At 43.7% G+C, this 25,998-nt stretch overlaps 1 protein-coding gene across 1 annotated transcript; it reads left to right on the plus strand.

The window, feature by feature from the left end:
• Positions 1 to 1,519: 1,519 nt before the first annotated feature.
• Positions 1,520 to 25,324, plus strand: SOCS5 (suppressor of cytokine signaling 5). Its single transcript, XM_072140299.1, has 3 exons — positions 1,520 to 1,834; positions 9,369 to 9,613; positions 23,591 to 25,324. Exon 3 carries the CDS (start codon positions 23,603 to 23,605, stop codon positions 25,211 to 25,213), a length of 1,611 nt encoding a protein of 536 aa, XP_071996400.1. The 5' UTR covers positions 1,520 to 1,834; positions 9,369 to 9,613; positions 23,591 to 23,602; the 3' UTR covers positions 25,214 to 25,324.
• The last annotated feature ends 674 nt before the right edge of the window (positions 25,325 to 25,998 follow it).

Consider the following 25,998-nt stretch of genomic DNA (forward strand, 5'->3'; position numbering starts at 1 on the left):
ACCCAAATATCTTCAGCACACAGCTAAGAGGAGCTGCGCACCCTCGTCCACGAAGCTGGCGTTCTGCACATGCGCAGTAGCTTTGGCTTTGGACCCGAGACCACGCAGCCGGCGGCCTGCATTCTGCACATGCGCAGAACTCCACCCTCGTGGACAACGGTGCGCAGCTCCTTTTCTCCTCAGCAATACTTGCTGCCTTTTCTACTGTCTCGTGCCGCACAGCGGCTCATCATCCTCCTCTTCCACACCTTGCAATACATTTCCGAAGAAGGTCTATAGTAAAGACCGAAACGTTACATGAATTTGGATTGTCATACTTTGTACACCAGTAAAATTCTGTGTTTATTCAACTTATCTGAAACATCTGGATTCCAAAGATGAATCAGGAAAAAGTCTGAGTTGCAGTAAACTTTGCTTGGCGGGTGAAAAAGTTGGGAAAAAAAGCAAAAAGGATGTGATTACAATGTTTATGTGCAAAAATTTTTTTGCTGTAATGGGACAAAGAATTATTAATAAAACTTCATTACAGACACCTTACAGCTGATCCTTGCAGCCCGGGACTAAGGGCGCTGTCGCACATTGCGTTTTCATTGCATTTTGAAACACATTACAACAGCGGTGGAGAGGTGATTTGCCTAATGACATTACTGTTAACATTTGTGTTCACAAAACGCAGTGTAAACACAATGTTAATGTGCGTGTTAACACACGTGTTAACAAAAACGCAACGTCTGACCGCGGCCTTATACATTTAGAGCTTCACCAGATGCACAGTGGTCAGAGAGGTCTGTCTGTAAGTCAGGTGTCCTTAAGGGGGACCGCCTGTAGTTGGATACAGCCAATATATATGTGATATATATTTGGACACAGGTGGTATACCGTACATCATGTATGTATGTGTATATATATATATATATATGTATACAGCCGGTATATATCATATATGTATGTGTATATATATTTGTGTATAGAGCGGGTATATATCATGAATGTATGTGTATATATAAAAAAGGGAGATCCAAGGCAGCACAACCTATATAGCGGGGTGCAAAATCTGTATAATCCATGGCAAGGGATCCTTAATGTAATTCAAGAGAAGCTGCAGCCCTCCGATAGTGAATCAAAGCAAGGTGATCTTTATTTCAAGGATGTGACGTTTCGGTGAGTGTATGTGTGTGTGTGTGTATATATATATATATATATTTAAACGGGTATATATCAGTATGTATGTGTATATACGTATACAGCTGGTGTATATGTATGTATATATGTATATATATTGCCGGTATATATGAGGTTTTTCTCTCTCCCCCCGTTTTGAACGCTGCCGGTTTTATTCATCCACTCACCCCCATCTCTACCAAACTTAATACTCAAACTCCCTCCCACTATACGCATGGTTGGCAGCCAACAGCGCTCTGATTGGCTATCCGTGCCGACCCGAGCCACGCTGTCTTGGCCAAATCGCCTTCTGATTGGTCAAAGCGTCGATTCTGTCTTGTGATTGGGTACGAGTTGACGTCCGTCAGAATTGTCTAGTCCCCTTCGTTATTTTCTGTCGCGGTCAGACTTGTGTGTGGGGGGAGATGCTGCGCTGCCGCCTCCATAGTGTCTCCGGAGGAGCCTCCGCCACCGCCGCCTGACACACCGCAGCCTATACCGCGGGAACTGGAAGCAGGCTTCTGGGAACGGATAGGCCCGGGAGTAAGCCCCGGGGTGGTGGTGGAAAGGAATCCGGAATTGGCTGCCGAGGGCGGGGAAAGATTGGAATAAGAGTCCGGGGTCTGGGCCGCGCAGGGGGGTGCGTGAATCTGGTTACATCTCGTCTATAAAGGTAAGTGATAGATGTCGTAACGATCTGCCCGAGCGATATCTTCCTGCAAATCCCAAACTTCTCCGATCTAGATCCCTGGGAACAATAATGGTGCTGTATGTGCTAATAGAAAGATCGGATGGACGACTTTGTTGGAGTCTTTTTGACGCTGCATCAGTTTGATTGGACGATCTGATCAAATGCGATGGAAGATTTAAAATATTTTCTTTTCAGACTGTCTTTATCGCCCTCCAACAGAATCAAAATCCTCCCCCTTATTTTTAATTCTTTTTTTTTTTATATTGGGTGTCATTTTTATAGTGGTAGAAGTTAGAAAAGTCAGTGTGAACATGATCATAGACTGTATACAGACCAGATTGCTGCAACTAGGACCGATTTGGAGGAGGGGGACAGGGTTTTCAATGCCCCCCAATGTAGTGGAGGTGTTTCACTTTTGGGGGTGGGGGGAGTTGGATGCACCAGGTGATTGTATGTGTGGGGTGCTGCTTTTTAAGTTATTTGGGGTGCAGGATCTTTTTGTTCCTCTTCTTTTTGTGATGTAGTTGCCTTGTTCTTCTATATATCTGCACATTACAATCATAAGCCCCTCACTACTTTATGCCTGATCACCTCCATCTCTGAAAAGGGGCAAACATCTGCCCCCTATAGGTCACACTGGATGTGTGCACATAGCAGATACAGTACATCTGGGGGGTCCAGCCTGCTCCCACCTTCTGTACCTTTCCCTTTACATGCACATCGCTAAATCTCTGTGTAGCTTCCTTAACTTATAAACCTAAGTATTGACACCTTATACAGGCAGTTATGTACAAGATAGGTTCCTAAGCTTTGTTCTTAAGTTGAATTTGTATGTAAGTCGGAACTGTATATTTTATAATTGTAGTTCCAGACAAAGCATTTTTTTTTTGCCCCAGTGACAATTGTCATTTCAACATTTTTTGCTGTAATGGGACCAAGGATTATCAATAAAGCTTCATTACAGACACCTTACAGCTGATCATTGCAGCCTGGGACTATAGTAACATCCAGAGAGCTTCACCAGAGGTCACAGTGGGCAGAGGGCTCTGTCTGTAACTAGGGGTCGTCTGTAAGTCGGGTGTCCTTAAGTAGGGGGGTAGTAAAGGTATTTGGTGCATCCTAAACAAGTCACTGGGTGCTCGGATGATCATTGAGATTATGTTGTAGACTGCATCGGAGTGTGGCTTCTGTCTTTCTATGGGGATTGTTCAGTTTTTCTAAATCTTAAGAAGTGTAAGAATTCAGCTATCACGTTCTGCTGCCTGTAATAAAATTTGTTACAAGCTCTACTTTTTTTTTCATAACAAAAGGAAATGCAGGTATCCCCTGTGTCCATTGTAGAAATGATCTAATTGGATACTTTAACATTTTTGCAAAATGCAGGCATCACATGTGCACCAGACTACATGATTTTTGGATTCTTTATATATTTTCTAATGTCCCGTCTATCAATTTCATCCCTACAAACCCCCCCCCACCACCACCACCACCACCCTGACAAGGGCCACCCTAGTGATTGCAGCATCACATCGGATAATAAAAGTGAATGTGACCACGTTACAACCTGAAAGATGCAATCAGCAGAAAGGCTGCAGTTTAGATTTTTGGCAGCTTGTGGGTCACAATGTACTTGTATTGTGCTGATACATAGTTTGAAAAAAGATACATATCCATCAAGTTCAACCAATATAATAATAATAATATTTATATAAAGATTATGGACTAAGGGAAGAGAGTTAGGGGAAACCATTCTATAGAACATAACTTTTGTTAGGTGCAATGTTGATGGAGCGGCACCCTGTTTTTTTTTTTTTTTTTTGGTCACATCTAAGATTACTCTATTTTATTCAGGGTTTTGTAGCCTGATCTGCCAGTACAATTCTTCATATTCCATCACTCACTACTATCATCTCTACAGTTTTTTTTTTGTTTTTTTTGGACCATGATAGATGGGGTACCCACGTATCTCAATTTATGGAGCAGATGGAGTTCTGTGTGCCGTAGTGTGATGGCCCGTGCCACTTTTTTCCCCTGTGTATAAAAAATCCATCATGATAAACCAGGGACATTACTCGTAGATCCAGGCACCGTGACTGTGGTAATCTTCTTATATTTCTTACCAATGGCCTCCTTCCTTCTAAAATCAACTTTTGACATTATGCCAATGAGTCAGAAGGGCTCCGTGGGGGCGTTACCAGAGCCCCTTTGTGCTGTAGTTAGACAGGCTGTTACAGTGTGCCGGAGCACCCTCCCACTTGTTTTTTAAGGGTTAAGTAGAAAAGACCTGCCTTTTTCCTCCTCTTTCTTTGGGTAGGTGCACTGCCACTCCTTATATCTCCATGGGGCTGTTGGAAATGGATTGCTGAACCACGACATGCCAACTTGATTATCGCTTCATACCATTAACAAAAGACCCCCATTGTAATCAGCAGGGGTCCTAGATTATGGACACTCACTGATGTACATTTGATCCTCAATCCACCAATGCTCTAATATAGAGAGGCCATTGGAGCTGGTTCCTCTGTGGGTCACTTGGGCACAAAGCGCCCTGTAGCTTTAAGGGGTTAACCAAGCGGAGGCCTTTTTTGTTTATACAGATAACGGCTTTAGAGAATCATTTGTAAATTCTCATAAAAATGTGTTTTGGAAACACTTTTGGGAGTGCGGTGGCCGGAGCCAAGTAGTAGATCACTTGATACCATCGGTGTCCTGGTGCAGGGTTACTGCAATGGCGGCTAGCCATGTTCTCAAGTATTCCCATGTTTTATACCGCTGTGCAAACTGCGCCATATGGTGCAGCTTATGGTTCTTATAAATTGTATCAAATCTATTCTAGTAAAGAACAGTTAATTATTTGGAGACGGTGGCCCCTGTCATGGAGTGGGGTATGAAGGGCATGCATAAGGATCTGATTAATTTTGGTGTTGGGGAAACAGTCTACCACCTCACACAGTACTACAGTACTATAATCTGTTGGCAGTATGTGGAGAAATGCACTATGCTTTCAAAAATACATCCATCATATCTGTCCATTAAGCAGTTTCTGAGAAATCCCCATGTTAATCCATATGCTAATGAGGAGGTTGCGGCTGCAGCACCCGGATCACTGCTATTCCTGCCAGGGCAATTCCCTTCTCAGTAAGAGAAGGTACCATAGATACAGGCGGTCCCCTACTTATGGACACCCGACTTACAGACGACCCCTAGTTACAAACGGACCTCTGGATGTTGGTAATTTACTGTACTTTAGCCCCAGGCAACAATAAACGGCTGTAACAGTTATCATAGGCGTCTGTTATGACAACCCAACATTTTTAAAATGCAATTGTCACAGAGACCAAAAAAAAAATTGGCCGTGATTATAAAATATACAGTTCTGACTTGCATACAAATTCAACTTAAGGAGGAAGGGATTTGGGCAGGAATAGCAGTGATAGGAGTGCAGAGGCCAAGCCCTTGGTGCACCAGCTGACTCATTAGCATATGGATTAAACTGGGAATATCTCGGGTGAAAAAAAAAGTAGTTTGGAAATAACATGCATTTCTCTACAACCTGGTGGAGGTGATGGAAGTAGAGACTGGGTCGGGTCTTTGGTGTCCTCTGTTGTGTAGTGGTTATTGCCTTCCAAGGAAGGACAATCATTGGATTGGCAACTGGGTGTCCAAGGCTCCTTGATGTAAATGAGGGATTAAGTGACTTGTGGGATTTCAGACAAGTTTTTCAAAGCAGTTTTTTTTCTTTTGTTTTTGTGTTAATATTCATACTACTCATGATACTCATGTAAATGTATATATATAATATTTTTTTACATTTTTACCCATAATATTTACCCATTTTCATTAGTATTGTAGGTTTCCCCATTCTTGTAAATCCTACGAGGAGGAGGTGTCGGCCTGAGATGCCATCCTAAATAAAAGTCCATGTATTAAAACCACCGCCAACCCACTGACATGACACATCTGTAACATATAACAGCAGCACAACCACCACAACATTGTTCAGTGTGACCACGGGCCTAATGCTACCAAAAATAAGCCGTCTAATCCTAGCGGGTAGATGGAGCGATTAGCTGGAAATTGATTTGTTACACCCCCTCGCAGTAGTCACTACTGATCTGTCTGCAGGGGAACATGTGGCCGCTGTGGGAAAATACAGATGCGTCCAAAATGCTCACCCCCCCCCCCCCCTTCCACTTGTAACCACGGACCAAAAATATGGCAAGGACAGAGAACATTGTGGTTTAGGTTGCGCCAGAGATCCGTGCCCCTTCTTTATCCTACATTCAGGGGCAATGCTTCCTTGAGCTGAAGATTTAGAGGCATATTCCTATACAATGTAGCGCCCAAATTAAGGGTTGTTCGGGTGGCCGCATGTTTTCACGACTGGCTCATAGTGGGTTAAAAAATAAATGACCCTTCAGTATTTACCCCCCTTAATTTATTATGTAATGGTATTGCTGGGGTCCTCCGCTACGAGTCTGATTTTCCTTGTACAAGTGCTAATGGTTTCGATCACTGATCAAGGCGATCACCCCGGGGCTGGTGATTGGCTATGTGCTCACTGTATTGGTAAGGCAGGTATTGCTGATCGATTGATGCTTCTCTGCACAATCCTCAACAAAATCTTGAAAAAAAAAAACCCTCTGATGTATCTCTGGCAGATGGTTGGACGTGGTTTTTGGCGCGGAGGCTTATGTTTTATGTATTGGTGGTCATCGTGTTACGGAGGAGGGGGCTGCAGCTGCAGAGAGCATATTGTATTGACCGAGCCCAGAGGCAGAGAAATCCAAAAAGATGAAATTTGTTCTTCTCCCGTGTTGCGTCTACAACCTCCCCACCCCCCCTCTCCCGAGACTTGTATGGAGACATTCCTAGATGGCAGTAATGGAGTAGCTCCTGTATCACTGCCCCTGGCGCTCTTCTAGGCTGAGCCTCACATTTTGCTATGTTGGCGGTATGAGATTTCCCATATCTGGAGCTCGGGTTGCTCGTCTTTTGTTAGTTCAATAGTGACGACGTCTGACGCCCCAATTGTTCCGAATTTTGCAAGAAGCCCAAAGGCCGCGCTGGTGCCGGCAGAGAAGGTGTGTAATGACAGGGCGAGTCATATTCGGGAAAGACACCTGCTGGGATTCAGTGTCACAGTCACTTACCTGACTGTCATCCGTGAGGCACCGGTCCAGGTATAAGGCTGGCGAAAGAAGTAATACAGAATTCGAAGTGCAAAATAACTCTTCTAGTATGTTGGAATTAGGAGAATTGCCATGGGCTTACAATCCAGGGCACATACATTGGGCATGGCAATGAACCAATCGCTGGTGACCTCTGCCACATGCACTCTATGGTGCGGTGGTGTCGACGCTGATGACGTCAGTGTGCGCCAGCGGGCAGAGCGCATGGACACTCCTCTGTTACACACAAAGAGAAGAAAGAAGAGGAGCTGCGCAGAGCATCGGAAGGTGAGTATGCAAGTTTATTTTTTTTTTTATAGAGTCCAGCATAAGCTGAGATGGGGGAGGGGGGCGGCACATTTTTTGTGCTGAAAAACTCTGCTTATACATGAGTCTGTGCAGTAGGTGTTGCTGTTTTTTACCATATGGTAGATTTTGGCCCCAGGCGTATATTTGTGTCTGTAACATTCGAATCCTCTCTGGACTTTTGGTTGGCAGTGCAGCGGGTTTGGTGTTTTTGTTAACCAGTTTTCCCTTCTATAAATTTTAACTGGTATCGCACTTTATTGTCGGAGGTGAATCCTGTGCAGACCTGTTTTCAGTGTTTTTATGTTTCCTGCCAGCGGTAGATGAAGCCTTAGATGTAATTGGGTGATGGGGCACGATTCTCAGGAGTGTGGGCACTCTATGAACGGCTAGATGGCCGCACATGACGCGTGATATATTTTCTTTTTGGTGTTGTCCTGCCACATTATTGTGAAAATATATATATTTGTACAAGTCCACCACTAGGGGAGATATTGTCCCACACCTTCCTTTTACTGTTGTTTTGGACAATTTTGCATTTTAGGGGTAAGTGCTGGTCCCAGTGATGGCAACCGAGCAGGAGTCCCCAACCCTAGAGTTACAGAGAACCAGTCACCAATTTTCTCCCCACTAAACTACTATCCCCTGCAGGTAGGGTAGGACATGTTGTTCTAGAATTCCCTCTTTTATGTGAGAGTCAAAAAATTTACCCCCCCCCCCCCATGGTTGCATGGGTAGTACGACTGCAGACACCCCTATCTTCTATTCTGTGGTACCTTGTGTGTCATAGTAAAGATCTCATCTTCCAGATTACAGCCTTAGGGCTTTGAGCTACAGAACAGGAGATACAGGCAGCTGTATATTTTTTTTTTTTTTTTTGCTTGTATGGGATTCTTGTCTTTAAAATGACACACAAAGGATGTTTCTAGGTGCTACCGAGCCAAAGATGGAGGCTTCTGATGTGACCATACCCCTGCAATTACGAAACCGGACTCTTCTCCTGTAAAAATGAGAGGAGTCATATTTGCCTGACTTTGCCTATAAAAAAAAAATTTAAAATAAAAAAAATTATAATTTTTTTCCCCCCCACAAAAACAGGTTAGATTTCACAAATACAAGGGAATTCCAGAAAGGACATTTTATACAATAATACTCATACAATAAAGCTTTATTAATCTCTTAGGAAATTGTGGTGTACATGGCTCCAGCGTTTAGAGTATACAAAAGAAATACTTATACCGTATATACCGATTTTATACAGGGTAAAGCCTTGTGACAGGTTCCCTTTAAAGAGATTGCATCCAGGTGGAAAAATATGGCAGCTTTCTTCCAAAATTTACAAAACTGCCCCTCTCCTGCCCATCGCTAGTGCTTGGTATTACAGCTGTACAACCGGCACAGCCCATGGCACTATTTTTTGGAAGAAAGCAGAGGTGCAATGCAGTTGGCCTGCAAATTTAAGGCCTCACTCACAAAAACATTGTTTGATTCGGCTGACTCCCTATCCCCATGTATTTCTATGGGCTCGTACACACTGTCATTACTTCCAGCTGACTGGCCTAGCAGAAAAACTCCCAACAGGTCCTGTTTGCGGCCTGGTATATGAAAAACTATGTGTTACTATGGATCTGATTCCTGACCCCCCCCCACCCCCCACCCCTCTAGTTCGTGTTCCTGTACAACCCTATGCAGAGCCGTACCTTGCCCTTTAAATGAGTGCAGCAGTCGTTACGCCTCTAGTTCGTGATCAGGCAATATGTTTAATTCCCCATCTGGTGCATTAACAATTAATCAGATTACAATTAAAAAAAAAAACAAAAAACGAGTGGGCCGCCACTTTTCTGCCGTTCTCAGATCAGTTGGCAGACGCTGGCGCATTAGATAATTCTGCCCGTGCTTGAAGTTGATGTCATGGACAAGAAAGTTTTGTACAAGTCGAATTATTTGACAGCATGTTTTCCTCTGAATGTTGTGTGTGCTGTGATGTAAGCGCGGCCTCATTCCCCTAGTAAACGCTCTTCTTCTGTGTTTGCACGCAGGGCTTGTGGCGACACCCCGAGTGGAGGGCATCATTTTGCACTAGATAAGGAAGACCTGGTCTCCTCTCTTCTTGCACTTGTCATCTTGTTGCCTTGGAGCCACCGAGCCGCATCGCACTGAAGCACAGCAACTTTTCAGCACTTGGAGATGAGAGGACAAGCCAAAATGTGCTAAGAGGGATTGTTCTACTCCCAGCAATCATTCAGGCTCCACAATGAGGAACGTAATGCAGAAATAATTAACGGTAAGTCTGTCTGCATCCACTCAACCATAACAAGTCTTTTTTTTAAAGGGTTTTACAAAGACTGCAAGTTCTATCCTATCCACAGGATACGGGGGCACTTGCTAATCACAGCAGCACCCCCAGAAATCCAGAAAACGGGGGTCCCGTTCTCACTAATGGGTATGTTCGTCATGGCCCTCCATTAGAATGGCAGTGTTGGTAATTACTGAGCACTGTGCTCTTTTGTCTTCATCACTCTCGATTGTTGTCTGAGTGCTAGAGATACCTGAGTGCTGTGCTCGGCAATTTCCGGCACTCCTATACTATTGAATGAAGCAGCAGGATGCATCCTTGATCTACCGTTAGTGAGGACTGGATCCCCTTCTCAAGTTTGCTGGGTGCTCCCAGCAATCGGACCTCCACTGATCAGATTATTATCCCTTATCCTGTGGGTAGGGGAAAACTTGGTACAACCATCTTAAAGAGAGCTCCAAGCCTACTCCAAAATTGCCCCATGTGGAGTTATGTAGGAACTCCCGGTCCATCATGTGAATGTGCACTCCCTATTATGCACTTAGATAGTGTAGGTCCTGCTCCCTTACCTCTGTCTAGGCACAGCAGCATGGATGCCAGTATACAGGTAGTAAAACTTACTAGAACCACCATGCAGGATCTTAATGTCTATGCTGCATATACTCCAGTGCAGAAGAGAATGTGGGTTACATAATTATCGGCAAATCTTAAAAAAATGTGCAGCGTTGGGTGCAGGACTGACACTTACCCGCTGTTATGTGGGCTGGATTAATGGCCGGTGGTTAGAGACAATTTACTGGAAGGCGATTGCATCACTGTGGTCAGAAAACAAAGTATTGATGTATGCCGCTGTGCCATCCGCTGCGGTGCCCACTCTTATTAGGCTGCGGGTTATAGTGCACTTGGCACGGTTACTTGTTCCACAGTAGCAGCACTGTGAGCTGTCAGGAGTATATCAGCATTTGTGATGATCTGAGCACATTTGTTTTATGTAGAATTGTCTATTGGTGCACAATCCACATATTCTGCGGGGATGTAAGCGACCGGCTCTCTGGTTGCCCCTTAAGAAAAAGCAGCATTGTGTAGGGCACTCTATATGCTTTCCAGGCATAACTTTCCTGTTGCGATGTATAATTTTTGAGAAAATCAGTTTATCTATAGTCTACATTCACATGACTGTAGGGGGACATATGTACGGCCGCAAACTTGGGACTGTACCTACGTCCCCCCACTGGCCGGCAATGGGCGCGCGGAGCTCTATGGTGCCGCACACGTGTGCCAGGAGTCTTCTAACCCTGTCATCCTGTCTGGAATGGAGAGTTACCGAGAACCTGTCGCCAAGTTTTTCCCCACTAAACAACGAGACCCTGCAGGTAGTGTATGAAATGTCTTACTAGAAATCCCTCTTTTATGTGGAATCGCACCTATAAACAGTTTTCCCCAAATTCTGTCAAATATGACTTTTCTAACGCCTTTTTTTTCATGAGATGAGTCAGGTTTAATGGTTGCATGGGTAGTGTGACTTCAGATACCCCTATCTTCTGTTCTGTAGTACCTTCTGTGTCATATTAAAGATAAAGATCTCCTCTTCCACATTACAGACTTATGGCTTTGAGCTACAGAACAGGAGATACAGGCAGCTAAAGACATTTTTTTTTTAACTTCTTGTATGTCCATTTTTGTAGGAATGTTGCATTTTTTGTAGGAATCTGAAAGATGAGATCTTTCAAATGACACGCAAATGATGTTTCTAGGTGCTATGGAACAGAAGATGGGGGGCTTCTGAAGTGACGCTACATCTGGAACTGCGAAACTGGACTCGTTTCATGTGAAAATGGAATGAAAAGAGTCACATTTGCCTGACTTAAGGGGGCTTTTTTATAGGCAAACTGATGAGATTTTACATAAAAGAGGATTCCAGAAAGGATTTTTTTATACCTGAGGGGGTTAGTAGTTTAGTGGGGTAAAACCTTGTGACAGGCCCCCATGTAACCAGCTTTTACCCCACTAAATTAGCAGCCCCAACAGGTAGGGTATAAAATGTCCTTTCTAGAATTCCCTCTTCTATGGGAAATCTCATCCGTTTACCTATAAATAGTCTCCTTCAAAGTCATTTAAAAATGAGCTGAGAAATGGGCACTTTTTTTTTTTTTTTTTTTTTGAGAGATGAGTCACTGTTAGAGGCTCCATGTGAGTTTCTCTTTGGGTGCCCCTATCTATGGTTTTAAAGTATGAATGGGGAAGAATTTTATCTTTCAGTTCACTTGGGGTTCTAGGAGCTACAGACCCGGAGATACGGGTCGATCCAATTCCTGAATAGACTTTTAACTGCAGCTCATATTCAGTGAGGCATTTTGAAAGATGTGGAGCCAAAGACAAGAGATGTCTCAATTCCAAGCGGCCTCTAAAAATGACTCATTGCAGGCAAGACATTTGCATATGTCTTTGGCGGAGATTTTTTTTTTATTGTATAGGTATCCCTGGGAAATTTCCTACGAAAGAGGAAATTCTAGAAAGGATATTTTAATACCCGGAGGGGTATTCAAGGCTGCCCCAGGCCTGTAACTTCGGCTCCACGTCCTTTAGTTCAGTGACTCGAGGGGCAGCCACTGATTGGTTTTGAGGTTGTGTTACTCCATCCTAAATCAGGAAATTCTGCCAGATTTCAGTTCCCATGTGGATATTTGTTACCTGCCCCATAACCGTGCCAATATGCTGAATTTTACCCCCATATACAGAAAGGAAATCCTCATCCTTCCTCAATCTATAGGCCATCCATTAGTCTTGTCTGGTGCTGGTAAGTTGCTCGAGTAGCCACCACGTGTTTTGAACGGCCTCCAAAGCGGGGTTGACCCTGCGGATTTGGCTAAACAATAGTCTTTTGTGTGAAAGTGTTATGCACAATACCTTTTTATCCGCCTTGTTGAGTAAGGTGTCTGTTTTAGGACAGGTGCTGTAGTTGGATTATGGTTTGCTTCTGTGTGTATATAAAGCCTAATTTGTCTGTACTTTAGCAACCCATAATACATCATTACAGCCCTGGTAATAATATTATTATGTGTCCCATTAATGGGGATTTTCCTATGATGGTTCTGAGGTCAGAATCTGTCCCCTAACCACATGTGCAGCACTCTTCTTCACACTGTGGAAGGTTCGGAGTATAACCGGAGATGCTAGGCTGCTCCTCGCCCCATAGAAGTGAATAGAGGCAAAGGGTCTCCCCCCCCCCCCCCCCCCCGGCTCTGGTTGTTCAGTCGAGTGCAGGCAGGTAGGTCACCGACTTGTCGCACGATTATCTGTGATCTCTATGGGTCTGGTGGTAAGGTTTCCACCCTGTACGCTTCAGGAATCCTCCACCATGTCTACAGTGAGTATTAACCCCTCAAGGACTCCGCCGTTTTGTTTTTTTTTTTATTCCTCACTTTCAGAAATCTCCTATTTTTATTATATTTTTGCTTACAGAGATGTGTGTGGCTTTATTTTCTGCCTAACAAGTTGTACCTCCTAGTGATGGTATGTATATTGTACTGGGAAGCTAGAAAAAAATATCCCAACGTAATAAAATTGCCAAAAAAAGCACATTTGCACAGTTTTCTTTTCGGACCTGTTATTACGACTCATGAAATCCAAATGACGCCTCTCCTCCTTTTAAATTTTTTTTTTTTTGGGTCAATATGAACATGAGGATACCAAATATATATAGGTTTTTATCAGATTTTTGTTGTACGAAATTTGTACGGCAGAAAAATTCTTCATTTTGCCATATTCTGAGGCCAATAACTTTTATTCGTTGGTGCATGGAACTGTGTAAAGTGTAATTTTTGCAGGACATTATGATGTTTACATCAATATTGTGATTGAATATTTTGAGACATGATGCCTAACGTGTTTAAGATATTTATTAGTTTTATCGGTTCTAGGGAAATGTGGGTGATTTGAACTTTTCTAGATTTTTTTTAAATTATTATTTATTACTATTTTTTAGACTCTCGAGGGTACTTTAACCAGAGGTTGCCTGATTCATCCTGCTATATACGGCTATACTACAGTATAGCCGTATATTGCATTTTTGCACAGTATCTGTCACAATGTGCCACTGGCACATTGTAACAAATCTTTAGAAATGACCGATCCTCGGGTCTTCTAAAGGCTGTCATGGCGACAGATTGTCACAGCTGCCGGCGGCATGTAAAGGGTTAACGCCTGCGATCGGTGCCAACAACTCTCTCGTCTTGGGTGTTTGCTGCAATGTACAGCAAACACCCTGTATGTATGGAGAGGACTCAGAGCCCATGATCCCTCTCCATACAACCCTTGCGACACCATGATGTTCCTGTAAGTACTGGTGAGGCAAGGGGTTAAATGCCTAATCTGAGCAGCTGGAGTATAAAGAGTCCACAAACACAGGTTTATTTTAAATGTCCCTCTTTAGTTCCAAATATAGACCAAGGCAGGGTTCGGCCTCGCCCCTCATTAACCTCGTGAGGGTGTTTGGAATCTGGAGTGCTGGGACGGATCCAAGAAGCCGCTCGCTGCTCCCACCTGCTGTGGGGATGTGAATCCACGGTTATTGCCCCCGTCCTGCAAGTTATCAGTGCATCCGCAGCTTATATAGAGGTTATTATGCTGCATCCGTCTGCTATACAGGCGGTCCCCTACTTAAGAACACTTGACTTGCATACGACCCCTAGTTACAAACGGACCTCTGGATATTAGTAAGTTACTGTACTTTAGTCCTAGGCTACAATGATCAGCTGTAACAGTTATCACAGGTGTCTGTAATGAAGATTTATTGTTAATCCTGGTTCTTATGACAATCCAACATTTTTAAAATCCAATTGTCACAGAGACCAAAAAAGTTCTGTCTGGGGTTACAATAATAAAATATACAGTTCCAACTTACATACAAATTCAACTTAAGAACAAACCTACAGATCCTATCTTGTATGTAACCCGGGGACTGTTTGTATTACAATGATACCACAGGGGAGAGCCTAGTGCACAATACCAGATCCTGGTCTATTCTATTCATCAAACTACCCAATAATCCGAATTGGCATCTGATGTACCCGTACTATGGGACATCAATCAAGCCAGGAGGGAACATCACCGGGAAACTCTTCTATGTAACTTTTATAGCTTTCTTTTCCTGCATAAATCTGGATCTCCCACAATAAAGGATAGCTCTGTGATCCTGGCGCTGTCCTGGACTACAGGTAGAAGCTATTTCTGGTCCTAAATCCTTATGACAGGTTCTATTTTAATGAGGGTTTGCAGGTTAGTCATATTGATGACTCGCACTTTAAAGAAAATCCGATTTTTCTGCTTGCACTTTCCCTTTAAGTCTTTAAACTAAAAAAAAAAAAACCTGTGGGTAGTAAAGGGTAATCAATAAGGAGTCCACCCGGGGGTTAATGGTCAGGTCGCTCTGCAGCGGAGACCTGTGAATTAATGCCGGGATCAATGAAATCATTTTTCTGAGCCGCAGTTTATAGCTGGGAGCGATTTGCCTGAGTGACTGTTAAAGTCAGACTAAACCCAATCACTCGCCCATTGTCTTCTTCCTCTTTGAGGTGATTTAATTGGATGTAATTCTACATAATCAGTTGGTGGTTTTAGGGTTAAATTAACCCTACCTCCACCTATTGCATGTGAATTGCCTAGTCCTCTAGCTACACCACTGCAGATGTTATCTCCCTGTACGTTTTACGATGCAATATACCATGTAGCGCCTGTTAATTTTTTCCCTCTGAGCAGAGGGGGAAGGGCTTTTTAGACTAGAGCCAAGAGCACAGCAGTGTGAGGAGAGGGGGAGGGGCTTTAAGACTAGAGCCATGAGCACAGCAGTGTGAGCACACACCCCTGTACCTGCAGATCTGGATGTGGTGGTTACACACTATCAACTTGATTTCCTTTGGCCTTGTGGGACACTAGCCTTGGGTGGAGAGGTACTTCAGATTTGCAGGTAGGAGAGAGATGCCTTGCCCTCCCTCCCTACATACTTATACATGAGCAGAAGAGACCAGGCTGCTCCCAGGAATTCTCATGTATATTGTGGGTAGGGTCTTGTAAACTGCGGATTGGGTCCTCGATAGCATTGATGGTGGGCCCCTGTCTGGTGAGACCCCGGGGTACCCCTAGGGATACAGGTAGTCCCCTTGTTACATTACGAATTCAAACCTAAAGAACCTCTTGGATGTAAGACACAACTGGTATCTAACTGTAGCTCCAGTCCAAATTTTTATTTTATTTATTTATTTTTTTGGGACAATTGGATTTTCAAAATTTTTTGCTGTCATGAGAACACGGACTATGGACCGACGCCTAACAGCTGATCATTGCAGCCCAGGACTAAAGTAAAGCATCCAAAGAGCTTCACCAGAGGTCACAGGGGGCAGAGAGGTCCATCCATAACTAGGGGTCGTATGTAAGTTGGGTGTCCCTAAGGCTACATTCACACGTCCGTATGAATTCTCCAGTCCCGTATTTACGGGCCGTATGAGCCAGTATGTACGTGACGTTTTTCATCCGTATGCAGCGCGTATGTAACCCGTATTTTATACGTCACCCATAGACTTCTAGGGCATACAGAACTGAAATACGGGAGAAATAGGACATGCTCTATATTTTTATACGGTACAGTACGGTACAATGTCAAAAAACGGCAACATAAATGGTTGGACGTATTGTCCATTGAAATGAATGTGGCCGTATGTAACCCGTAAAAAAATGGTACGTATACGGCCATTTTCATACGCCCGTGTGAATGTAGCCTAAGTCGGGGATCGCCTGTATGTGTTCCTGTATAGTGTCTTCCTGTCTTCTTGGCTCTAGTTGTGGTACAGGTTTGCACTATTTCCCATCATAGAAACCCAATGCTTTGGATACCGAGGCTGATAAATCTGAGTTTATTGTACAGGTAGAGTCTGCTGCGTATGTTTTCTCCTTTTTTACTATGTTCCCCTTCACTATGTCATGCGTAGCAGTAGTTTCGGCTAGTCGCATTTCCTCATAGGTCTGTTATTGTATAAACTGGGCCAAGTGTATGAAGCCTCATTCATCCTTTGTGTGTATATTATGTTTTCTTTTTAAGCCGCTGTTGCCGCTTTTTGCGGTGTAGCATTACAGTACATTTCCATCAGCGTAACCCTAGCACGCACACGTATATCACGTACATGTTCTGGGGGCCAGATTCATTGGATAGGACGCATGTGGATAACATGTTCTATATAGTAAAGGGGATCCGATCCAGTCCCGCTTGGATGAGTTCGGTCCGACATTGCGGCTGGTTTTGCCTGCTCCATCCCAGTAGGAACGTAGCATTTCGGTCCAGTACAACTGGTCTAGGTTGGGGTCCAACAGAGTTTGTCAGACCAACCTCGCCATTGGTGGCTTGAGGTGAAGTTATAAACATTTTTTTTTTTTTTTTTTTTTAACATATCAATCACTTGAAAAAAGGGGTTTTAGTTGCAATAAACGTGTAATTATTGCTGCTTTCTTTTGTAAAGAAATGTCTTCCTCCTTGTGTATATGGCTTATGCAGACCTGTGGTACTGACTATACTGACTACAAAGAAGCCCTGTGTGTAGTATGATGTACCCCATTTAGCAATTCTTTTTATCTGCCCCCCACCCTGTTTTTGTAAATTTACCAACAGGAGATTTAGGGCGGAAAGGACTATAACAGTTGGCTCAGACTACCTAAGGGTTGTTTGTAGTCTGTTACCCTGGAAACACAGAAGATACTTTTAAAATAAACACAATTTGTTACTTTTTATTTATGAGACCAGATTGCACATTGACATCTATCCCAATGTCCCAAACATAGCACCACAAGGCGATCTATCTACCTCCTGGGCGGGTCCCACGTGTGGTGTAGACTCTCATTGTAAGTAGACGGCTGGAAGTTGAATCAGTGGAAAGTTTTGAGCTCGTTCTCCACGATGTCTCATGATTTCTAAGAATTGTTACTGAATAATATTGGAGGCGCGTAGTGTTACTCAGCACTTGTGATGTAAACAGCTGTAATGCGTACGCAGCATTGGTGTTTATACTGTAAGTTACAAAAGTGTAGCCATGGCGCGTCTGGAACCCAGGTTTTATGTTTACCTAGTGTTTTACCTTATGTGGTCCGGTATATAATCTATACCTGGAGCGCTGGTCTAGCACCGCCAAGGGGAAGGTAGGTAAGTGTTCATGCAGGTTCATTGTACCGAATAGAAGTAGAACTTTCATACTACCCTCTTACTGAGCTTGTTTTGAGATGGATGGATAGATAGATATCTATCTATCCATCTCAAACCAAGCTCAGTAAGAGGGCAGTATGAAAGTATGTATACAGATGGCAGGTCACGTGACCAGAGCACAGATCTCAGCTCACATGACCTCCTGCAGTTGGGGAGACGACGGAGAATAGGATAGATGGGATAGCGTGATTGGGCTATTGGATTCAGAAGGAGTGAGTCTCCATATATTTTATTAGTATATATTGTGACCTTATGAGGGACCTGTGTGGTGTTGCGCTTTTTTTTTTTTTACTTGTTTTTAGATTAGTTTAGATGTACCGTATTTTCCGGGCCATTAGGCGCACCGAGTAGTATAAGGCGCAACAGTCCGATGCGCCTTATATATGTAATAATTCCATATATAAGGCGCATCGGACTATAAGGCGCAGGCTCGGGGCCGTGGCGGAGGTCCGGGGGCGGAGCGGAGACCCGATGGGACGAGACCCGACGCCGAGACGAGACGCGGAACGCGGGGAAGGTGAGGGGGAGGTGGAGAATGGAATACTTACATAGATCCCCGCTACCGGAGACAGCAGATCTCCAGCGGGAACTGCAGACCACGCGGCAGAAGTTGTTCGTGCCGCGTGGTCTGCAGTTCCCGCTGGAGATCTGCTGTCTCCGGTACCGGGGACCTATGTAAGTAGGGTCCGCTGCCTCGTATAGGGCGCACCGGACTATAAGGCGCACTTTGGATTTCCAAGGAAATCCAAGGCTTTTAAGTGCGCCTTATAGTCCGGAAAATACAGTAATAAGCATATGCTGTTACTGACAATGTATTTCTCTGCTGCCTTGGATTTCTTTGGTCGGGTATATTATATAGTGAATACACTGCAACTAGCGGCCGGTCAGAGGAAGCCAGGAGTATAGTCCAATGTGGATTTATCCGCATCACACTATTTTTGAAGAATGAATCTTCCTGTGCACGTGTAATAGACGCTTGTACAGGCGTTATCACCATCTCTGTAGATGCGGTTGTACTTTAGGGCCTTCTATATGTAATTGTGAAGCGGTTAGAAGGCAGCTAGTCTCATTACTTGGGTCCGCACCCCATTTTTGGTACAATATCGAGATAATAATAACCAATTCTTTCTGATTCGGTAAGATCCCATGAACAGAATTTGGAAACGGGATATGTTTTATGGCAGGACATGTACTGGGAACATGTTGATCCGTACTGTGCAGTTTAATCCATATATATATTTCCTTCCATATCTGATCAGAATAGTTTGAAGCAAACGTGAAGAACCCAACATGTACATCCTATACCCCAAATATCTGTAATGACGCCACGGTGTCCCTGAAAGGCAAATTTTACTGAGCTCATTTGTTTGCTTTGTATCTTGTTCTCCTTTCTGTGCACTTTAAGGGCTTGTTCACACAGGTCCTGTACACTCTGGTGACCCGTGTTCCAGTCTCTCGTGTTCTTTGCGGCTTTGCCGAGGACAATCAGTGAGTCCCAGGGGACGATTCACATGTTCCTACTTGTGCGCAGAGGAGCAAAGTGGATGACATCACTTGTGTAAGAAAGTTAGATGAGACACTTGGACAAGGATGAGTGGAGAAGGGTTGTGGCTTCTAGTGATGCTTTTTTTCAGGTCCACGTGTAAAAACCAGGTTTTTCATGGTTCTTCCGTGTAGCTCTTCCGCTTTCATACTTGTTATGGCGGCCCCCTTGTTGCTTTTGCATTGACTCTTTCAATGTTGACTTGATGTGTACAGTTCTGGAGAGAATCTGTCCACCGCCCGGGTCCCTAAGGATTCAGCTGCTGGGACTTTTCTGGGACTGACAAGTAGATGATCCGTTTATAAGGTCAGTGAATACCGCGGCCTCACAACGCAAATCACGGTGGAAATGTTGGATCACTTGCTTCACATTGCAGTCCGAGATTGGTCTGTGTTTGGGTGAACTTGTTGGGCTCTTTGAGAAAGTGAAAGACCTTCCGTTCTCTGGTGACTTCATGAAGTTTCTTAACCCCTTAAGGACCAGACCCTTTTTCGTTTTTGCGTTTTTATTTTTCACTCCCCACCTTAAAAAAATCTAACTTTTTTTTTTTTTATTTTTCCATGTAAAGAACTGTGTATGGGCTTATTTTCTGCGTTACAACAAATTGGGTGATTTGAAATTTTTTTTTCACTATTTTTCAGACTCCCTAGGGTACTTTAACCCTAGGTTGTCTGATTCTACCATATACTGCCATACTGCAGTATGGCAGTATATGGGGATTTTGCACTCTATTACAATGTGCAAATCACACATTGTAATAGCCTAGATCATGATGGCCTCGGATCTTTGTGTGACCACGGGGAGCAATGATCGGAGCCAAGATGGCGACGCCCACGCGCCCCCGGCTCTTTAATGCGCTATGGGGTTAAACAAGGTTAGGAACCACTGTACATCGAGGTACCAAACTCACCAGTTTCATATGCACATTCACTGAACCCTTCTTTAGTGATCAATCAAGTATGTCTTAACCTCCGTGGTGGAGGCTCTGCCCAATCACTGAGACCAACTCGCTGAACCCCTATGGTTCTATAGAATCCCTGTTAGGAACCACTGGTCTAGTAGTAGAAGCGGTTGCTCCAAATACTAAAGTTCTACCTTGTCTAGGCGTTTGTTGTTGGTCTTGGTTCTCTCTCCTAAATGGAGCAGTTGCCAATTTCTAGTCCAAGACTATTAAAAATAGAAAAAGTCTGCAGTGACAGTGTGTGTACACAACCGGGCTCTCGTTTTGGATGGATTATTTTTTACTTGTCTGCTCTTTAATTTTTCTTGAGATATATATATATATATATATATATATATATATATATATATATATATATATATATATATATATATATATATATATATATATATATATATATATATATTTTTTTTTTTTTTTTGCGTACAGGTGTATTGCCGTATTTCGACCTTCCTGTTGTATGAATATTGGAAAGCTAATTTTTTTGTGTGTGTGTGTTTTCCCTATAACCTTTCACAGTACAAAGTTCATGTGGTTGTGGGATTATGTAATTGTCCTCATGTGTCTGCAGGGATGTTTGCCCCAAATCTCCGCCAATGTTGTTGTTTATCCTTTGATGAAACGCACGTGAAAAGGTGGGGGGGGGGGTGTTATTGTTTTGGGATTTTTTGCCTAGTTGTCACCACACACACACACTAGACCCGGACAGCTCTTCACAGGTATTTTTGGCTCGCTCATTGCACCCTCAGGTGGTTGTCACCTCCACACTTGTAGGACACATCAGGACGATGTTGCAGGTGAATAGGGGGCGATTGTTGTAGTGGGGTGGTCTTTTATGAAGTTGAGGTCTTCCCTGGGCGGTTGGATTCTCAAACATTTGCTCTGATGTTGTAAAGTAGGACAATACGATGTTGTGCTACATTTAGTGCATCACCAGTTATAGTCCAAACATGGAGTGTTGGACATTAGGGGGTTGCCCAAACTTTAGACTGGATCCATAAGTATTGGATTGTTGTGGGGATTGCCGATTGGCGCTGTGCCTACTAGTGGATGTATCTGGTACTGCAGCCCGGTTTCTGTCACTTCAATGTGGCTCCTGGCACAGTCCCTACAAAGTAAGTTTACTACACAGAGATTAGTAACTTATAAAGGGGGAAGCACAGGAATTACTGGAGAGTCAGAACACCCCCCGCTCCCCACCCTCAGATCTGCGGTAAATATTGATGGATTAGCCATCAATATCAAAGTCCGAGGGAACTCTTGCTACATCCGGCTTTGTCAGGTGAGCCCTTTTTTAAATATTTTGACTTGGAATTACGATTCCAGCCCCTGGCGTGTTCTACTATTCTGTTCTATTTTTGTTTTTTAGGTTTTTTTTTTTTTTTTTTTTTTTAGAGAGGATTTAACCAGTTCAAAACCAGGATTCTTTTTAACCCAAGACTTTTTTTGTATTTCTGTACTCTATAATGACATGACCCATAGGACTTTTTTTTTCTTTTCACTGTGTATCTGCTCGGCTCTATAACACACTGCCTAAGACAATGTACACTCTGCCTGGCTCCTCCTGCTCTATAACATGCTGCCTGCAGATAGGACACTATGTACAATCTGCTCAGCTCCTCCTGCTCTATAACATGCTGCCTGCAGATAGGACACTGTGTACAATCTGCTCAGCTCCTCCTGCTCTATAACATGCTGCCTGCAGATAGGACACCATGTACAATCTGCTCAGCTCCTCCTGCTCTATAACATGCTGCCTGCAGGTAGGACACTATATACAATCTGCTCATCTCCTCCTGCTCTATAACATGCTGTCTGCAGATAGGACACTATGTACAATCTGCTCAGCTCCCCCTGCTCTATAACATGCTGCCTGTAGATAGGGCACTATGTACAATCTGCTCAGCTCCCCCTGCTCTATAACATGCTGCCTGCAGATAGGACACTATGTACAATCTGCTCAGCTCCTCCTGCTCTATAACATGCTGCCTGCAGATAGGACACTATGTACAATCTGCTCAGCTCCTCCTGCTCTATAACATGCTGCCTGCAGATAGGACACTATGTACAATCTGCTCAGCTCCTCCTGCTCTATAACATGCTGCCTGCAGATAGGACACTATGTACAATCTGCTCAGCTCCTCCTGCTCTATAACATGCTGCCTGCAGATAGGACACTATGTACAATCTGCCAGCTGTTCCTGTTCGATCATTCTGTAAATGTAATATTTCATACAGTAAACTTGGGCAGAAGTATCATTCATTAAATAGACCTTGTTATTGAGTCCAGTCCTTATCGCTGTAGCATCTGCATCACTCCCATTATTTTGCAGGGCACTAATCCTCCTCCTAGTGTGTATTGAACGGTTTGAGATGAATGATGAGGCGCAGTCTGGGAGCGGGGATTGTCTTCTATTCCTCCTCCAGTTAGAATATATGGAGGCTGTGGCAGTCTGCCAATTTCTACTTTATTTTTTTTCTTCTTTACTCTCTCCAACATTAACCCTTGACACACTGGGCGTCTTATGGACAAAGTCCAGAATCCACAAATGTTGCTTTAAGTGCAAGCGGAAACCTAAGATCCTGGAGGAAACTGGCTGCAAAAATGTGGAAACTTACAGTCTTGAAGTTTTAAGGATTTTTGTGGACGTGTATACAGACGGTCCCCTACATAAGAATATCCGACTTGCAGACGACCCCTAGTTACAAACGGACCTCTGGATGTTGGTAATTTACTTTACTTTAGTCTTAGGCTACAATAATCAGCTATAACAGTTATCACAGGTGTCTGTAATGAAGCTTTATTGTTATTCCTGGTTCTTATGACAACCCAACATTTTTAAAATCCAATTGTAACAAACCAAAAAAAAAAAATTTGGGTGCAGTTACAATGATAAAATATACAGTTCCAACTTGCATACAAATTCAACTTAAGAACAAACCCACAGAACCTATCCTGTACGTAAACTGGGGACTGCCTGTATTGATAATCTTCCTGCAGAGTCGGTCGTATATACTCCTGAATGTAAGATTTGTGGGGGTCAACCGCCTAGGACTCCCTACAGATGAAATGTTTAAAGACGAGGACATGGTGGTTGCAAATGTGCCAAAAATATCAGTAATTGTAATTTACATTTCCGATCTTGTGTCGAATCGATGACTTTATAAATATTTCCTGGAATTTAATTCCTTTTTTTTTTTCCCATTTCTTTTCAGGTTTACTGATCAATGGATAAAGTTGAGAAAATGTGGAATACATTCAAATATCGGTGCCAGAATCTATTTAATCATGAAGATGATGGAAATCAAACCAACGTGGTGGATGTAAATGCAAACAGGTGTTTGGGTGGTGGGGAGAAAGCCGAAACTTCCTCTAGTCTGTCCGCCATGCCCTCTACAAATCATTTTAGGAGGAACTTCTCTGGAGAAATGAGCCTGGCCGCCTGCAGTAGCTCCAATAGGAGAAACCCAAATTGTGTGTCCGAGATGCCTCAGCTAGTTGAAATTAGTATTGAGAAAGACGGCGATGTTGGCCTTAGTGCAGGCACCCGCTTGGCCAGAAGGGACTCGTATACTCGCCATGCCCCATGGGGTGGCAAAAAGAAACATTCTTGCTCCACCAAAACTCAAAGCTCTCTCGATCCTGATAAGAAGATTGTCAGGCAAAGGAGCGGACTCCCAAGACGAGACAGAAGACACGTGGTGGGATCGGTTCACGACATGGAGGTCATGTCTAGTCGGGCTCTCGGGAGTCGCAGTTTAAGGCAGAGACTCAATGAGACTGTAGGGTTGTGTTTTCCCATGAGAACGTACAACAGACCATCCAAGCCACTCTTTGCAACCAAGAGAAAAATCCATCTGTCTGAGCTGATGCTTGAAAAATGCCCTTTTCCACCAGGTTCAGACCTGGCGCAGAAATGGCACTTAATAAAGCAACATACAGCCCCGGTTAGCCCACACTCGAGCATTTTAGATACTTTTGAGCAGACTCTTTCCACTGAAGATGAAGAAGATAGATTACGCGAGAGACGTAGACTTAGCATTGAAGAAGGCGTGGACCCTCCTCCCAATGCCCAGATTCACACATTTGAAGCTACAGCACAAGTTAACCCGGTATATAAGCTTGGACCAAAACTTGCCCCTGGCATGGCCGACATGTCGACGGACAATGGTGCAGCATCACATGGCGGTTGCGAGTCCGAAGAAGACGGCCCTACTCTCTGTCTACAGTCGCGTCGACAGAAGCAGCGCCAGTTTTCAGGAGACAGCCATGTGCAATCGAGTAGACAGGGGGCTTGGAAAGTCCACACACAGATTGATTATATTCACTGCCTTGTGCCAGATCTAGTAGAGATCACAAGCAATCCCTGCTACTGGGGAGTCATGGATCGCTATGAGGCAGAAGCGTTGCTGGAAGGCAGGCCGGAAGGCACATTTTTGCTCAGGGATTCAGCACAAGAGGACTACCTTTTCTCTGTGAGCTTCCGTCGCTACAACCGATCTCTGCACGCCCGCATCGAGCAATGGAATCACAACTTCAGCTTCGACGCCCACGATCCCTGTGTATTTCACTCCTCCACGGTTACAGGACTCCTCGAACACTATAAAGATCCTAGCTCTTGCATGTTTTTTGAACCCTTACTTACGGTCCCTTTAAATAGAACTTTCCCCTTTAGTCTGCAGTACATCTGCAGGTCAGTCATTTGCAGGTCTACCACCTACGATGGTATCGATTTCCTTCCTCTGCCATCTATGTTACAAGACTTCCTTAAGGAATATCATTATAAGCAAAAGGTCAGAGTGCGGTGGCTGGAGCGGGAACCCATTAAGTCGAAATAATCTGAAAACGCATTTCTCTTCTCCTGTCTCTACCTTCCAGAGTATGGCCTCCTAGACTTAGGATATGCTCAGTTTGTATCAGATAATAAAGCACATGTACCTGTACTTAGACGTAATAGTGTGTATGACACTTTAAGCTTTAAGTGTATCCGTAAAACTATAATCCGCCTGTAAGGAAGGGGTGTTGTGCATTCTTCGGGAACGATAAAGCAGATCCTTTAAGTTGCATGTTCTTGGGAACGCTGGCGCTTATCGTACTAACGCTTGGTTCTTCTCCATTTCTCAATCTCTAGCGGGAGCTGAGGTGTCTACAAGGCTAAATATATTCTTACAATTAACAATAGTTTAGGTACTTTAGGAAAAAAAACAAAACTCTAAATGATCCCGACTACCAAAAATCCCCCCCCCCCACCCACCCCAATATAACACTAGACAGACAGGTTTGAGGCAGTGTGGTTACCCAAAATAATTTGACGCCGAAGAGGTGGTAGGATGCAACTTTGGCATAAAATGAGTAAGACCCTGTTCACGTCTCGTTAGCATGTTGGAAATTTTCCTCGATGTTTCCTTCCGACCTTAAACCCCTCTGTAAAGCAAAGTTTTTTGTTTTTGTAGGATGCATCTGCAAAGAACATTTAAAGTAAAAAAAAAAACAAAAAAAAAGACTTCTACCATCCCATTGAGAACACGTAAGTGGTGGATGGGACCTGATGGATATATTTGGCATGTAGGCTTAAATTCTCCTTGCCTATGGTCCAGATGTTGGGTTCAAACTTTACGTGAAC

Source organism: Engystomops pustulosus, chromosome 3 (genome assembly GCF_040894005.1).
Source record: "Engystomops pustulosus chromosome 3, aEngPut4.maternal, whole genome shotgun sequence".
Classification (NCBI taxonomy): Eukaryota; Metazoa; Chordata; class Amphibia; order Anura; family Leptodactylidae; genus Engystomops; species Engystomops pustulosus.